A 16,596-nucleotide genomic window follows, 5' to 3' on the forward strand; every position below is an offset into this window, starting at 1 on the left:
AGGGTTCCTCTGGGGCTAGAAGCCCCAAATTTGGCGTGGGTGGTTCTTAGCGGATCCCGATGAAGCAGCAAGTGGGCCCATGTCTCTAGGACAAAGTTGACATTTGACCCTCATAGACTTGCCTTGAATTAGGGTTAGCGATAAGGCTGAAGTTAGGGTTAGGGTTAGGTTTTCGGGGTTCCACAAGTGCTAGAAGCCCCAAATTTGGCGTGGGTGCTTCTTGGGGGCTTCTGATGAAAAAGCAAGTGGCCCCATGTCTCTAGGACAAAGTTGAAATTTCACCCCATAGACTTGCATTGAATTAGGGTTAACGATAAGCCTGAAACTAGGCTTTCAGGGTTCCTCATGTGCTAGAAGCCCCAAATTTGGCGTAGGCGCATCTTGGGGGCTCTTGATGAAAAAGCAAGTGGCCCCATGTCTCTAGGACAAAGTTGAAATTTCACCCCATAGACTTGCATTGAATTAGGGTTAACGATAAGCCTGAAACTAGGGTTAGGGTTAGGGTTAGCTGAAATTAGGGTTTCAGGGTTCCTCATGGGCTAGAAGCCCCAAATTTGCCGTGGGTGTGTCTTAGCGGATCCCGATGAAGCAGCAAGTGGGCCCATGTCTCTAGGACAAAGTTGACATTTGACCCTCATAGACTTGCCTTGAATTAGGGTTAGCGATAAGGCTGAAGTTAGGGTTAGGGTTAGGTTTTCGGGGTTTCACAAGTGCTAGAAGCCCCAAATTTGGCGTGGGTGCTTCTTGGGGGCTTCTGATGAAAAAGCAAGTGGCCCCATGTCTCTAGGACAAAGTTGAAATTTCACCCCATAGACTTGCATTGAATTAGGGTTAACGATAAGCCTGAAACTAGGGTTAGGGTTAGGGTTAGCTGAAATTAGGGTTAGGGTTTCAGGGTTCCTCATGTGCTAGAAGCCCCAAATTTGGCGTAGGCGCATCTTGGGGGCTCTTGATGAAAAAGCAAGTGGCCCCATGTCTCTAGGACAAAGTTGAAATTTCACCCCATAGACTTGCATTGAATTAGGGTTAACGATAAGCCTGAAATTAGGGTTAGGGTTTCAGGGTTCCTCATGTGCTAGAAGCCCCAAATTTGGCGTAGGCGCATCTTGGGAGCTCTTGATGAAAAAGCAAGTGGCCCCATGTCTCTAGGACAAAGTTGAAATTTCACCCCATAGACTTGCATTGAATTAGGGTTAACGATAAGCCTGAAACTAGGGTTAGGGTTAGGGTTAGCTGAAATTAGGGTTAGGGTTTCAGGGTTCCTCATTTGCTAGAAGCCCCAAATTTGGCAGAGGCGCATCTTGGGGGCTCTTGATGAAAAAGCAAGTGGCCCCATGTCTCTAGGACAAAGTTGAAATTTCACCCCATAGACTTGCATTGAATTAGGGTTAACGATAAGCCTGAAACTAGGGTTAGGGTTAGGGTTAGCTGAAATTAGGGTTAGGGTTTCAGGGTTCCTCATGTGCTAGAAGCCCCAAATTTGGCGTAGGCGCATCTTGGGGGCTCTTGATGAAAAAGCAAGTGGCCCCATGTCTCTAGGACAAAGTTGAAATTTCACCCCATAGACTTGCATTGAATTAGGGTTAACGATAAGCCTGAAACTAGGGTTAGGGTTAGGGTTAGCTGAAATTAGGGTTTCAGGGTTCCTCATGGGCTAGAAGCATGGCAGCATTTCATCATCCCATGCAATTTGTTCCTTCAACCGTATTTGAACTAATGTTCAAATATTCTGGACATATTCTGGACAAATATTCAGCCTGGCCTCTTTGGCCTTATCTCCTGGAGCAGACGAGAGGACCTCAACAGGCTCATGCTCTTCTTTTTTTCCTTTGGCAGGAAAGCTAAAGGTCAAGTCATTTCAACATCTACAATTATCTTAGCACCTGCTCAAAGACATGTTGTTTGACGCAATAGCCATTTGACTGGATCGGTGTGGAGCATCGCAAGTAGGCAAGGTTCTTGATTTTTTTTCTTAATTAATCAATTTCTGCTCCCAATAATGGAAAAAAAAAATCCCCACTGTGCAATTATAGGTGAAATTCAGGTAAACAGCTTTGTTAAAGGCATGCAGCCAGATGTATTTGGGATCATGAGTTCTAATAAGATGAGAAAAGTCTCCTTTTGGTGAAATATAATGGGGATTCTGACAAAGCTGTAATTGTTGGGTTGAGTTATTGTTTCTCAAAGCTCCTTTTCTTGCTTTTGCCTTTCATCTCTCCCCTCCCGACATCATCTCCTCCCTCTATCTGCTGTTTGGTCTCTTCTTGTCACTCCACCGCAATCATCCTCGCAGGGGGGCTTGTCATCTGTATCTACTCATATCCTCCAATTCCAGTTTGCTCTGAGCTCTACTGCACTTAAATGTCAGACTGATGAGTCTGCCACACCCACCTGACACATCAGCTCATCGCCTGCTAAAAGCTTTTATGGAACAGTGTGAGTCTGGTGGTTGATATAAATTAAAGTGCCCCCCACCTCCTCTTTTTTTTTATTTTTTTTTTATCATAGCTCTAAAGGGACAACTACTTTTAGCAGGATCTGATGAAGAAAAGGTGAAAAGTGGAAGAAGACTGTGATTGGTTGCCATCTAGTGGCTTTCACAAAAACACGTTTCTAAATTCTTATACATTTTGTTGGAGCCACCTACAACACTCACACCGCACATTTGCTTCATTCGTTCTTGCACCTTCTGCGCTAAATGGTTCTGTAATGTAATACCCTCCCCCCCACCACATCTCTATCTCTGAATTTGTAGAAAAATATAGTTTGCAGATACAATATTATGAAAATATCTGTGTAAGTCCTGCTTTACCCCCAGTTATAATGGTCCACCATGGTCCACCTTAAAGAAATGTATTTTTTGTGGAAAAAGCTGTATTTCATCTCAGGCAACTTATTCAAAATATGTGTATATTAATTTTGACGAGCCACACATTCATAAATTCCATTTGCTCTGGTGTTGTTTCAGAGCTTTTATTTGTAAAAGTGGCATTCAAGCCAATGATTTAATGACCGGCCAGGTATACACAGTATGTACAATCAAGCAATGGATGCACGTGACAGTATATTATGTACAATCTCAATGTATCTGCAAACACAGTATGTACAGTCTCTCCGATGTACAACACTATATACATACAAAACCTCACGTCTTGTCCGGCGCTTGTATTTGACGGTATGTACAACCTAAACCAGTACAGAATATTTACAGCTTGGTGGCTGTAGGCACGACATGAAGACTACAACCAGATCGGCAAACTCAGGGGTACACGGGCTGGACGGTTATGCAACGGACCTAAAAACACACACAAGTATGCGCATCTGCAATAATCATACATGAGCAGTAGTTTTGCCTCTCTGCTAAGAGTTTTGACTGGTTTCACAGCACAACACAGTCAACCAGTAAGTATGTGCATTATTTGCGAAGCATCATAATCTACATTCCTATTGGCGACAAGACAGGACCACTGCATAGGACAAAATGTGCTACCTTGCTTGGTTGTCCTTCGAAATGAATGTGTAGGCTGCAACTTATGATGAGATGCAGTCTGCAGCATCAGGTCTGTATACAGTCTGAAAGGACACGCGGTCTCTCAGACAATTTGTTTTTTCCACAATAACAGATAAGAAAAAAGCCCGACAGAAAGACAGCTTGACACCTTCAAGCACACAAAGAAACATCAACTGTCACAGCTAATGCCAGGACAAAGTAGTTTTGTGCTGCGGCGTTTTGAAAACAGAGTTTATGTTTCATTGCATCTGCGTGCAACCTTTAGCAAAGTCACAGTTTAATGTGTGTTCCTGATTTTCTTTTGTGTGTGTGTGTGTGTGTGTGTGTGTGTGCAAAAAAAATAAACAAATATAAAACTCACGTTGCCTCTATAAGCAGGTACTCTAGCAGTGACTTATTTCAGGAGTTTCACAGTGACTGCAACGATTACGGACAACAATAAGATGATCAAGCGTATCACAAACAATAAGACTTTGATGGCATTGACATAAATAATAATAATAATCACCTTTGGTAGAATATTTACACTTCAACATGCATAATTAAGAAGAAGTCAGAAGGAAAAGTCGGGATTGTAAGAGCGGAACGCTGCAAAACACACCATTTAGTAAGTCTACAAGTAATGATGCGTCATATTGGGGTATATTATAGAGAGAGCTGCTGAGGTCTGTCACATGACTGTCAATGACGTGACATGTGTTCTGAATGTAAAGCAAAAAGTACATTTGGCATAGTTTTTTTTTTTTATTGCATTTAATGCTGCTTCTCTGGTTTAATAATCTGCTTCACTGTGAAGTACAAGAAGGACATCTTGTCCTTTTGTTTTTGTATATTACCTTATTTTTAAATAGCACTACATTTCAATACATTGTGATCCAGGTAGCTACCAGTCTAGCCAGCACCAAATCATTATCTTGCTGCTGAAATTGATAGATGAGCCTGATAAAAATCAATAAAGTACTGAAATTTCAAATCAAGTGAATTTACTTGTGATCGTACCTCTGGACGCTTGAAAGAGGTTCAGGTTCCTTCGCTTTGAAGATAAGAGGTTATTTATGTTTTGCCTACACTTCTCTGTTTGCACATTTAATTGGCTGTGTGCTTTTTTTTAAAAGAGGGTTGAACCATCGGAACCGCTTGCTGGTCTGAATGAATGTCTTTACATAGTTAAGGCTACTCGTTGTCTGTAGGCTCTGAATGAACTTTGGGACTTCCCAGTTTCTTCATTCCCCTCCGCTGAGCCAGGCTGGACGACTGGACGGGCTCGAGGACGGGAGCGGGAGCGCAGCGCCGCAGAGCAGAGTAGATGGCCGACAGTGCCCCCTGGTGGAACAACAACAACAACAAAAAATAGACCACATTTATCTTGCAGCTCGCGTGCTCTGTGTGTGTGTGTGGTCGACGATTCAAATTTTTATTTGCAGACAGCGCCATGCAGTGGGCAATACGAAACATGCACTTGCAGAAAAAAACAAAACAAAAAAAATTAGAACCAAAACAGTTTTTCAGAAAAACAACAACACGCAAACAAGTGCTTGCATGCAAAGCACAATATTTCAACAGATGCCTGCTTGTCTGACCTTGACAATGAGTGCATCCTGCCTGGTGAGAGCTCTGTCTGACAGCTGGTCCCTGTCCACAATCCAGGGGTGACGGAGGACCTAGAGGACATCGTCGACAAAAAAAAACTCTTCCTTAATCTCTGTTGAAACCTGCTTTGTGCCACAAGAAAGAATCTACACAAGACGACTTCAAAATATGCTCAGTATTTTCACAGTATGTTCCCCACAGTTTGCCTTTTCTTAATTAGTTCCCACATGTTTGTTTTTTTTGTTTTTTTTCTCGTAAATACTTCCAGGGAAGCATTAGCAGTAAATGGTACCGCGGGGACTTGTATTTTTAATTGAGCATAAAAAATGTTGAATTGATGACTCACCTGGGGAGCAGTCAGGCGCTGATGAGGATCCACATGGAGCATCTTGGTGATGATGTCCTGATAAAAGATAAACAGACAGTGTTGCATTTCAGTTCATTTTGTAATGTAAAAAAGAGTAAAATAATTTACTTAAAAAAATAAAAAAGAAGCAGAAATGGCAAGAACACAGAACTGCAGATAACTAACTAAACTAACCTTTGCTGCATCCGACACCAAGTCCCAGTTCCCGCCTGTGATGACGAATTTCCCGCTGCCGATCTGAGCCAGAATTTCCTCAGCTGTGTCCTCAGAGCTGCTGGCAAATGGGCTGAAACTGTCAAACAGACGTGCAGTGAGCAATTCAGAGGTTGTCAAGATCAGGGAATCAGACAGAAATTAGAGAAACAATGACGACAATGTAACATAACCTTAATGTATCTTATTGTCAAAGGCGAGTTGAGGTTTGTTGAATTTGTAGCTGCGTTTTGTATTTAATGTTGCGTATCTCGGCCAGGTCCCCCTTGAAAAAGAGGTCCTCAATTTCTAAGGGATCTTCCTGGTTAAATAAAGTTTACATTAAAAAAATATATTACACTTTAAGTGTGTGGGGAGTTCAGTTAGATCCCCACGCTTTGCGTGGCCTGCTGGGAAAATTGAACCGTCGTCTGTGAACAGTTTGTCTGCAGCGAGTGACAACAAACTGACCCTGCGATCATAGTGTAGAGCAGGATGCCCAGGCTCCAGATGTCACAGGCCGCGTCATAACCCTGCTTCTTTAAAACCTGGAAACACACAGACGCACAACAAAGTCAGACACACACAGAGTAATCAATTTAATAGAATCTATGAGAGATTAGTGGCTGGCTGCTTAACTCCATCTACCTCAGGAGCCATGAACGTCGCAGTGTAACACGGGGTCATCAGCAAGCCGTTGTCCGCCCTGAGCTGTTTGGCAAAACCAAAGTCGCATATCCTGATGCATTCTGGGAGCCCGCTGTCATCGGTGTAACGGATATTGCTCGGCTTCAGGTCTCGATGCACGACCTTGAGTGGACAAACGGGACGCAGGGAGTGTTTGATTGATTAGGGAGTGTGTGGAAGTGTTGCATCCTGATCACACGACTGCCAGTGTGGGACTCCTGAAGTTGAATGGATAATTCACTCAAAGTCCAAGTGTTACTCCCACGTTCATTTAGGCCGTGGATGCATTTCTTTCCCGCTCATGTGAATCTCACAAGTGCGGCGAGATAGCTTAAGATGCTACTGGAACATGAACGCAGTATTCTCCAAGGCACAACATTAGTAGTGTAGAGACATCTGATGTTTTTCATCAGTTCTAATATGAGAGGTGGCTTGTGTCATTCCTTCCCTCTTTGAAACCCAAGTGACTGTCTGTGGATTATCTGTCACAGAGCCTGAGTTGGAAATGAATTTGTAAAATTGAGTGAACTATCCCTCAGAGCTTCACGTTCCTGGTGGTCCTGTCCCTCCGTCTCACCCCTTGCGAGTGTAGATACTCCACGGTCTTCGTCAGCGTGCAGATGATATCCGACGCGTCTCGCTCTGTAAAATTTGGCATCCTCAGAAGTCTGTCGAGCAGCTCCTCGCCTCGCAGGAGGTCCTGGACCAGGAAGACACTCTGACCGTCGTCAAACACCTGACAGGCAGAAAAGAGAGATGCTAAGAAAGTGGACGTGAAGACGGAGGAAGTTCATGCTTGTCCATTTATCATGTTATCCTTCGTGCTGCACTTACATCCTTCAGGGTGACAATATTCGGGTGCTGTCCGTATCGCAGCAAAATCTCGACCTCTTCTGAGGGGTCTTTCCTCACCTTCTCAATAATCTGACAGGATAGAAAGTAGACGGATGGAAGTATGAAAACCACGTGACATGCTAAGAAATGTTCATAATCTATAGGATGAGGAGCGGAAAGCATGGGTCTTTAGCGCTGAACGTTGCACGATGCGATGCAATGAATCACTGCAACGGGTGCAAAAGGTCTAAAAGTCTTGTGAGAAGTTACTTCAAGAGTAAACGAGCCTCCTGCATGGGTGTGAAAGTGGCCCCTACCTTCACTGAATACTCCACCGCAGTGACTCTGTGCAGACATCTTTTGCAGACAGAGCCGCTCGTCTGGTTGATTTCCTCCTTGAGCTCGTAAACGTCTCCGAAGGACAAGTTGCCATGGAGATGCTGCCGACGACAAACAAGACGGACGGTGGCGCACGGATGTACATTCTGATTACGGGCGGAGTTGTTTGCACACTTGCGTTTACCTCGGCTATGGGGTCGATGCTGCTTTTTTCCGGACGACCTGCCGCCACCGGGGCCAAGCTCGGCTCTTGACTCTGATTCGTCGCAACGAAGCTGAAGCCACGAAACAGCTGGTGAGTGTTGGCGCTGGGGGGGATGCCGGGGGAGTCTGGACAGGCGACGGCACACAGACAAAAACGCGTGATCCTGCACGGTGACTTTCAGAGCAGATAAGGATGTGATTATTATAGAGTCATTATTATTGTGGTTTGGAATTACCTGTCGGTGTTCTGGAGGTGAACTCGGGGTCAAAGTGAAAAGTGTCCTCAGGTCGCCCGACTGTCGGCTTGAACGGAGGCCTCATTTCCTTCCTGTACAGCTTCTACAGAAAGGATTGGTTGTCAACATGAGCAAAGTTGGCACAGTGTGAACTGAGTGTGACTGAGTGCGAACTGCAGTTAAAATCAGGGGTTCTCCAAGTGGGTGCTGTCAAAATGACATTATTTGACATTAAATATTTTAAGAGGCTGGGAAATCAAAATGAAAAACAAACAAATATTTTTTTCATTTGCATGATGGTTCATGCGTACATCAGATTAATAGATTTGGGTGCTATGGAATCACTTTATTTATTTAATAATGAATTTAAATGTATTCAATGTAAAAAAAAACCCCAATTCAATTAATGTTGTAATTTATTAAAGTTAGAATAACTATAGAAGGAAGGGAATTAAAGCTTAATGTAATAGTAAAAGATACAAGTTAAATGTGAAAACACAAAAAAGGAAAATGTATACATATCTGTGGAGAATGAAAATTAAGAAAATAATTTTTTCACAAAAAATATCGAGAAAACAATATTTTTCTTTCTTTCTTTGCGTTAGTACTATAAATAACCAGCAGATGTCACTGTTGCATACTAAACAATTCAACGTACCGCTACCTGCGCTCACGTTCATGTTGAAAAGAGTGACGTATGCGTATTGGAATCCGGATGATGTCGCGCAAGTCTGCTGCCTTGATCGAGATAAGATCATTGCTTCTTACGAGATATTAAGCATCGCTCTGAATCTCCTAAAATGTGGAATTAAGTGGTTTTTAAAAAAAAAATATTTCATGTTTCTATATTTAGTGTTTGGGTTTTTTGGCGTTCCTTTTGCATTCTCTGCTACTTCAAATTGACAGTGCCACTGCGTAACTTCCTTCAAGTCATTTCAGGCTGTTTACAAATGAAAATTTTGAGGGAAAACCATTGAGGCTTTCAGGAAGGGAAGCTCCACTAGATATAAATAAGGCTCGAAAGAAAAGTGACATACAGAAGGGGACTTTTGCCCAGCAGTGAAGTAGTGAGACGAAACATTCAATATCAAAAGCAACTTGATTCAAGTAAAAGGCTTGATAAAAAAAAATGTCACTATGTTTAATGATTCAATATTTTTGCCAGTGCCAGACTCAAATGGGGAAGTGCTGAAACAAGTGGATGGCTCTGAAAACAGGAAGTGGCAGCAATGCTCATGGAGGAGGCGCTTTCACAGAAATGCACAGCAGCATTAATGATTACAGTGCAAGTATGATGGACCACCTCACTGGATGCTACACCTGAGATGGCTGGGTTGAATCACCAAAACTAAACTTTCATCGTGGAAATCCTCATCGGTGGATCTGCCCTCAGGTAAAGATGCATATTTGCTCCGAACAAATGAGATCTTATGAAATGCTACACGTTGGACCTTCACAAAGATACCTACAGAGTGTAAGTAAGACTTGATTGAACTGTACTTACATTCCAGTCTATTGAGGCAAAGAAGCGATGTCTTTTAATTTCTTCCACTCCTTCTGGTCCTGCACCTGAACACAAACACAGAAACGTGAAGTAACACTTGCTTTAAATGAACTGACATTTCTCCCACTTATGAGGCACCACTTGATGGAGTCTAGCTGATCTCAAAACATGGAGTTAGGAGAACTGTTATGCTGTTGTAGCCAGTCCCATTTTAAAACATTTTAAATGGCCAATGCAGTAAAGAAAAGCTGTGTGCTTTGAATAAAAACAAAGGTGCTGCGACTCCAACACTCCAACCATAACCACTGCCAGATTCTCTCTGTGATGTCTTAGAAGTCAAGCTCATTGTGTGAGGCCTTAATATAAGTTATTCTAAACGCAATCAACTTTAGCAGTCAGACTCTGGCGGAAGGCAAAAAACATTTGGGCTAGTTGGAAGTGTTTACCTTCTGAAATGCTTCGAAGCAAAGTCTGACATTTAAAAAGCTGCTCAAACTATCTGCAGTAAAAGTTTAGAAGACAGCACTCACTCTGCATTTTTACAAGTTAAACATAAAGACAGTCAACTGAGCTTCCAGGTAAGCGCTGCCCACACGAGACAGCACCAGAATACTGATGAAAGTACCTAGTCTGTTGGCCGGGTTCCTCTTGAAGAGCGCTCTGAGTAAACTCTGCACTTCGGGGCTGAGGAACTGTGGCATCCCCAGCTTGGCCCTACACACATGACAGGACTTGGATTGAAGGTCTTTGATGCAATATTACATTGACAACACAATGAGAGCACAAAGTTTGTGCTACAAGTTACTAAGGCTACATAAAACATCATCATCATCATCATCATCATCATCATCAATACAAATATACCACAATATCCCACCCCCCCTTGTCTTACTCTCACTTTGTGTTAAAATAAACTTTGTGATAAACTTTGTGTTTATTGTCAGAGGCTGGTCAGTTTTTTTTCTTACTTCAGAATAAGGGCCATTGTTTCCTTGCGATCTTTCCCTTGGAATGGTAGTGATCCTGTCAACATCTCAAACTGAAAAACAGAAGGTATCTGAAGTTTATTAATTTGCCACATTTTTCATTTTTACCTGCAGTTTGTCTTAATTTCATCATGTTGTGGCACATTTCATTATTATTAGCATCAAAAGGAATAAACTGACAGAAGCATGTGGGACTATACATTTATACAATATATTTGTAATACAAAAGAGTCTTTGTTAAATGTTTTTCTTCTTAGAAAATTAACAAGACTCAACAATCTAGACTCAACTCCGTTAAAAAAATGATCTCCCCACAACTTGTGTGCAGACAAAAAAAAAAAAAGATCCACTGGCTGTTTTCTAAAAGCTGCATCATTTTGTTTGTTTTAATATTTGCAGATATTGTTAATACTGGCCAGGGGCAGATGGCATAAAACTTTTCCCCTGTGCCCTGATGGTAGCTGCAAGCTGTCGGCGCACGCCAACCTAATTTTCTGTATTAGTCAAATAAGCCAGCAGCCTGACAAAACAAGTGCAAGCCGACAGATGCACGCTCACTGAAAGTGATGGAGCCTAATCTGCATCGCTGTAATTAAGCAGCTTTAGTGGGCAAAATAAGAGCAAATTAAAACAGAACCAGAACACTGGCACGGTATCCAAGAGGTGAGCGCTTGGTACCGTAAATTTATGGCTGATAATTGAAACAATCTGACTGGACAAAAACCAGTCCGAGTCAAATTCCAAAGGTCACAGTGCAGCAAAAGACTTCTTACCATTAGTACCCCGAACGACCACCAGTCGGCACTTTGCGTGTGTCCTCTCCTGTTTACCACCTCTGGGGCCATGTATTCAATGGTCCCGCAGAAGGAATAGGCTCGTTTATCGTGGTCGATGGCCTCCTTACTTAAGCCAAAATCTGATGGAGGAAAGAAAGCAGAGAAAGAAAAGCCATAAGTAGGTCAGAGCGGACCAGAAAAGACAAAACATGAGGATGCAGCGGTTGGAGGGACTGACCAGTTATCTTAATGTGACCTTCTTCATCCAGAAGAATACTGCAGGGAGAGCAAAACAAATCCCGACTGTTGCTCAAAGATCATTTTGAAACACACAGAAATGAATTGATATGTTGTTGAGACAGTACTTTTCTGGTTTGAGGTCCCTGTAAATGATGCCCAGACTGTGCAGGTGATCCAAGGCCAGGGCCAACTCTGCAAGGTAGAACTTCACATCCTCCTCCGTGAACATGACCTACAGCACAGAAAGTCAAGTGGATGTCGTGAGGAGTCGTTCAAAAAGGCAGCAGTTCTATAAAGGTAGTGGCAAACACAAACATGAATGACTGAAACAATATGTAGGAGAGAAACAAAAGGGGTAGCAGCTTTTAAAGCTTCCACTAAACATTAGCTTTCCATCTATTGTTCTGTTGATATGGTTTTGCTGAGAGTCTAAAGTTTTGCCTGGAGGTAGTATGTACAGTTTTGCATGTATATGTCAAACATGTTTTACAACACTACCAGTCAAAAGTTAGTTTCGACACATCCTCTGAGTTCAACGTCTTTTCTTTCATTCTCATATATTGACAGTATTGACATTGCAGTTTCTCACTGAAGGCATCAAAACTATGGATGAACACACATGGAATTATGTAGGAAACAATAGAAGTGTAAAATAACCCAAACACGTTTTATATTTAAAATTTTCAAAATTGCCACCTTTCATAAAAAGTGTATTTAGAGTTATTGAATGTGTTTTTGTTTGCTGCATAATTACATATTTCTTGCTCATATTTTTTGATGTCTTCAGTATCTATCTATAATGTAGAAACTACTAAAGATAAAGAAAAAACATTGCATTAGATAGCGTGTCCATACTTTTGACTGGTAGTGTACATCAGGACATTAAAGATATAAAAGTAAACTAAAGCATTTATGTTAGACCATAGGTCCAGCAGAAGAAATATTGCTATCGCTAGAGAGCTGATTTTTGTATTTAATGTGATGTCATCTCTCTAGGGTATGCTGTCTATAAAAAACTTGAAAATGCTGAGAGTGCTTTTAGAGTGTAGTGGAGCAGTGGGAAAAGAGTCTGAGACCATCAGGAGCAAACCCACCTCCTTTGATAGACGAGTGAAAAGGTCTCCTCCTCGGAGGAAGTCGAGGATCAGATAGAGCTTCCCTTCTGTCTGAAAGGCTACACACACACGCACATACACCCACAGTCATATACTGGGTGAATACATCACGGGCAGAGTGAAACCGTGGGATGCTGTCTGCATTAGTGCAATTTTCATTCATTCAGAGCGTTTAGCCAATAAAAACAATAATTTCCCCACGCTGCCCGACTGCTGAATAGCCCACAGAACATAAACAGCAATATAGACGGCAAATCTGCCACAGTAAATAGAGCCTGGATGGCTACTGCCAATACAGAGGCAGGTTAATGGTGGGGAGAATCCCGTTACGATCATCTGAAAAAATGTTTTCAAGAGTGTTCCAATGAAGTCAGAATCAGACTCACCGTAGTGCAGTTTAACTATAAAGGGGTGGTTCACTTCTGCCAGAATGTCCCTTTCCATCTTGGACCGCACACGGTCCCGGACTGAGGGGCAGACAGAGGGCTGGATTACTAACAAGGCAAATCACAAGTAGCAAACGAGCACAAGGCGACGTGTTTTTCCCGCCAGTCCGTCCTGAGGCGAATGCCACAGTGTTGCCATCAGCATCTGTTTCCTTCGCAGGATTAGACTGTAACTGTTCCATGCGTGCCGGTCAACATGATTAAGGCTCATGCCACCAGGACTCTAAGTCAGCACATGGCAACTCAACCTTCTCTAACAGGACATCCTCATTTACAATAATCCCCTTTGATAAAAAATAAATAAATCAGGCTATCTGGATCAAAAGTACAAAGTAACCCCATTTACATCAAATCCCCACGAAAGTAGGCCACGGTGAGAACTGTGACAATCATGTATGTCCTCATGCTCATCAGTGTGAACAAAAACAGGATGTTACACAACATTCTTTTCAATTTTCAATTAATTATTTTCAAGGGTGAGATAAGAAATAATACCAGTCACAATATTTGTTTTCTTTGTTTCCTTGAACGGCAAGATTGAAAGACAGATTCTTTTCAAGACTGTTAAGTGGAAACAAGGATTTTCCGTCCTGCAGTTCATGTTTCAACCGTCATTTGTTACCTTTCAGTGTGGCTTTCTTCAAGACCTTCATGGCGTACAGCTGTCCTCTGTCCAGTCCTCTGATCTTCCTCACCAGAAACACCTGCAAGCATCACGATCAACAGTTTTTTTTAATAGAATTTCTAACTGTATCATACACAGCAAAATGGACAAATAAGAAGAGCAAGAAACACGTGTGCTGAATCGTGTATTTCGAGTTCCATTGTAGTTTTGTTTGTTAGTTGTATGAAGAATGATCTAAACATTAGTTGTTTACGACCAATGCAAATGTGATTACGGTAGAGTTTACAGTACAGTTTTATATATTTCTAACAATATTTAAGCTACTATATACATGGGAATATTTTGAAGAGGCCAAGACCTAAAGGTTGTGTTTACTTTTGCAGCTAGTATCACTGATTCCCATTCAATTTGAGAAACTTTATTTGCCAACAGGACAAATTTCATCTGCATAATATTTTAGCCACCCTTTTTCTTTTTTTTTCTAGCCGCTTGTCCTTTTATTGAAAGAGTTAATGCTGGAAATACCAAGTGGCAATGTGCTGAGAAATACAGAAGCATAACCTTGTTACGTACCTTCCCATACGAGCCTTGCCCCAACACTTTTAGCAGCTGGAACTGAGAGGGGTCTGCTTTCTCACAGCCCTCCTTCACATGGTGGCTGATGTCAATCTCCTTCAGTATGCTGTCATCCTAGGAAAACAGAGACGGACATCATCTGAGTTTGCTGTCTGGGCCCGAGCAAGAAATAACATTTGATGGAGGGGATTTACAATTCCACAACATCAGGGCAGTTCCAATGTTTATGACAGATCCATAATAAACTAATGATAACGTAAACCAAAAAAAAACAAACAGTCAAGTTGATTACAGAGGCAGGGGGGCGGGACAGGATTAATGAGGCGTTGTGGGGTTGCTGTGATTTATCATGCAAGGACTCACCGTGTTTCAAACACAACAAACCAAACCCTGAAAATTGAGTTTTATTCCATGCTAGCACAGTCTAATGAAGCATTTCTGTAACCCTGGTGAAATGTTATTTATAGCAACAATAAATCTCAATTTTTGAGGTTTTTGTTTAGAATTAAAGTAAATGAAATGGTGAGCTGAGCCTCTCCAACTACCCCCTAGAACTGGACCATCACTCCGTCATTCAGCAACACAACTGTGTAACACTTTGCATCTGGCTTCCCAGCCCCAGCCAACAAGTGGCTTAAAGTGACGTCTGTGTGACGGAGTGCCGATACTGCTGATCTGTCCCGCCACGAACAGCTCCTCGTGGGGGGAGAGGGGAGGGGTGAATGGTGGGAGAGGCGGGCGGTGAGGGGATGTCTCTCCTCAGCATCACCCCGGTAGCATCACGTCGCAGACAGGGTCGGTGAACCCGTGGAGCGCAAGTAAACAAAACACTGGAGGCCAGCGGGAAACAATAACAGCGATGGAGGCGGGAGAGAGAGACAGAGAGAGAGAGAGAGTGGGCAGACAGCCTGTCAGGTCGATGCATCACCAGTCACAACAAACCCAGGCGAGGCGAGGCAAGGCGAGGGGCCGGGGAGGCGGGAGGAATCGTTGCTATTTATATCCTCAGCGAACAGGTAGATATGCTGCAAACAGCAGACCGCCTCGCTGGCCGCCTCTCACCCCCTCCTCCCCGCATGCTGGTGGGCGGCTAGGCCTATAAATAGACCTCACATCCGCTGAATCAATCTGTCTGTATCCATTCATCTGTCAGCGGGGGAGTGGAGAAGGGGCGAAGGGGGGGAGGGTCCACTGGACGTCAACACACACACACACACACACACACACACACACACACACACACACACACACACACACACACACACACACACACACACACACACACACACAGCCCCTTGGATATCAGGTCCCCTCTTGGTCAATGTGTAACGACCATGTATGTCCCCTGTTGGATAGGTAGCTAAGTACACACACACACACACACACACACACACAGTAGCCTGTCTGCAGCAGGTCTGCCTGGCTGACAGGATGCCAGAGCAACAGCTGGAACGGTGCTGCAGTGACTCGTGGTCCACTTCCACAACACTCGTGCACGCGCGCGCGCCAGCATACTTGAACAACAGGACACATGCACGTGTTTCGCAAAAGGGACGCAGGCCTCCGTCCCTCCCAAAACAACAATTCACATCCCGTTCGTCGGACACACGCCTGCACACGTGTCCACTTCAAGGCGTACACAGTACTTGCTACATGGCAACGTGTGACGTGACTGACCTCCAGCTGACAGAAGCCGGGGCTGCTCTTGTTCCTCGCCGCCTTGTTCTTCAGGTAGATCGAGAACCATCTGCGCACCGTGAATTTGCGCGTGCTGGTATCCATGGCAATGGGCGGCGCTGAGCGTCTATCCCATGATGGTGAACATCATCACACACACCCCCCCACCTTGCAGGAGGTCTTCAGGTGCACGCGCAGGAACAGTCCCCCCCTTGGCTTGTGCTTGCGTGCGTGTGTGCGCGCGCGCAGCTCTCCTCGCGGAATTCTTTGCCTCACATCTTCCTCCGGGTCTCCCACCGCTGGTCTCGTCACTGAAGGTTGCCTGGCTGAAGGCTGACGTCCCCCTCCTCTCCTCTCCTACAGCCTCAGCCCAGTCTCTCCCTGACTTGCAGCGCGCTGATGACACCCAGTCGGAGTTGTAACCGAGCCGCTACACCTGCGCAGAAGAGACGCGGCGGGTCTTGTTTTGCGGTGCGGCAGGCAGGCAGGCAGGCTCGCTACGTGAAGCCCGCAAGAAGAGGTGACGAATAAATCTGTTCCGCTGAATCAGGAGAGGTGCGTGTGAGTGCGCGTGAGCGCGCGCGCAGGAGGGGGGGGGAACAGACAGAGCGCGACAGCTCCCGCCTCAGATCTCTGACTGAGCATGTGCGCGTTCATCCCCTGTTGCACCCTCCCTCCCTGCAGAACAAGG

The 16,596-nt window shown here is 43.9% G+C and overlaps 1 protein-coding gene across 1 annotated transcript; it reads right to left on the minus strand.

Moving 5' to 3' along the window:
- Window positions 1–2,959: 2,959 nt before the first annotated feature.
- Window positions 2,960–16,596, minus strand: LOC142886754 (ribosomal protein S6 kinase alpha-2-like). Its single transcript, XM_076023905.1, has 22 exons — window positions 15,906–16,596; window positions 14,226–14,342; window positions 13,650–13,731; window positions 12,968–13,048; window positions 12,561–12,640; window positions 11,592–11,698; window positions 11,465–11,502; window positions 11,224–11,366; window positions 10,433–10,503; window positions 10,090–10,178; window positions 9,465–9,529; window positions 7,961–8,063; window positions 7,705–7,850; window positions 7,499–7,621; window positions 7,182–7,271; window positions 6,925–7,083; window positions 6,309–6,470; window positions 6,132–6,208; window positions 5,643–5,760; window positions 5,448–5,504; window positions 5,092–5,172; window positions 2,960–4,834 (listed from the first exon to the last, which is right to left on the minus strand). Exons 1-22 carry the CDS (start codon window positions 16,008–16,010, stop codon window positions 4,685–4,687), a joined length of 2,244 nt encoding a protein of 747 aa, XP_075880020.1. The 5' UTR covers window positions 16,011–16,596; the 3' UTR covers window positions 2,960–4,684.

Source organism: Nelusetta ayraudi, unplaced genomic scaffold, assembly GCF_046127955.1.
Source record: "Nelusetta ayraudi isolate G7.1 ecotype Tasmania unplaced genomic scaffold, CSIRO-AGI_Nayr_v1 ptg000002l, whole genome shotgun sequence".
In the NCBI taxonomy this organism is placed as follows: domain Eukaryota; kingdom Metazoa; phylum Chordata; class Actinopteri; order Tetraodontiformes; family Monacanthidae; genus Nelusetta; species Nelusetta ayraudi.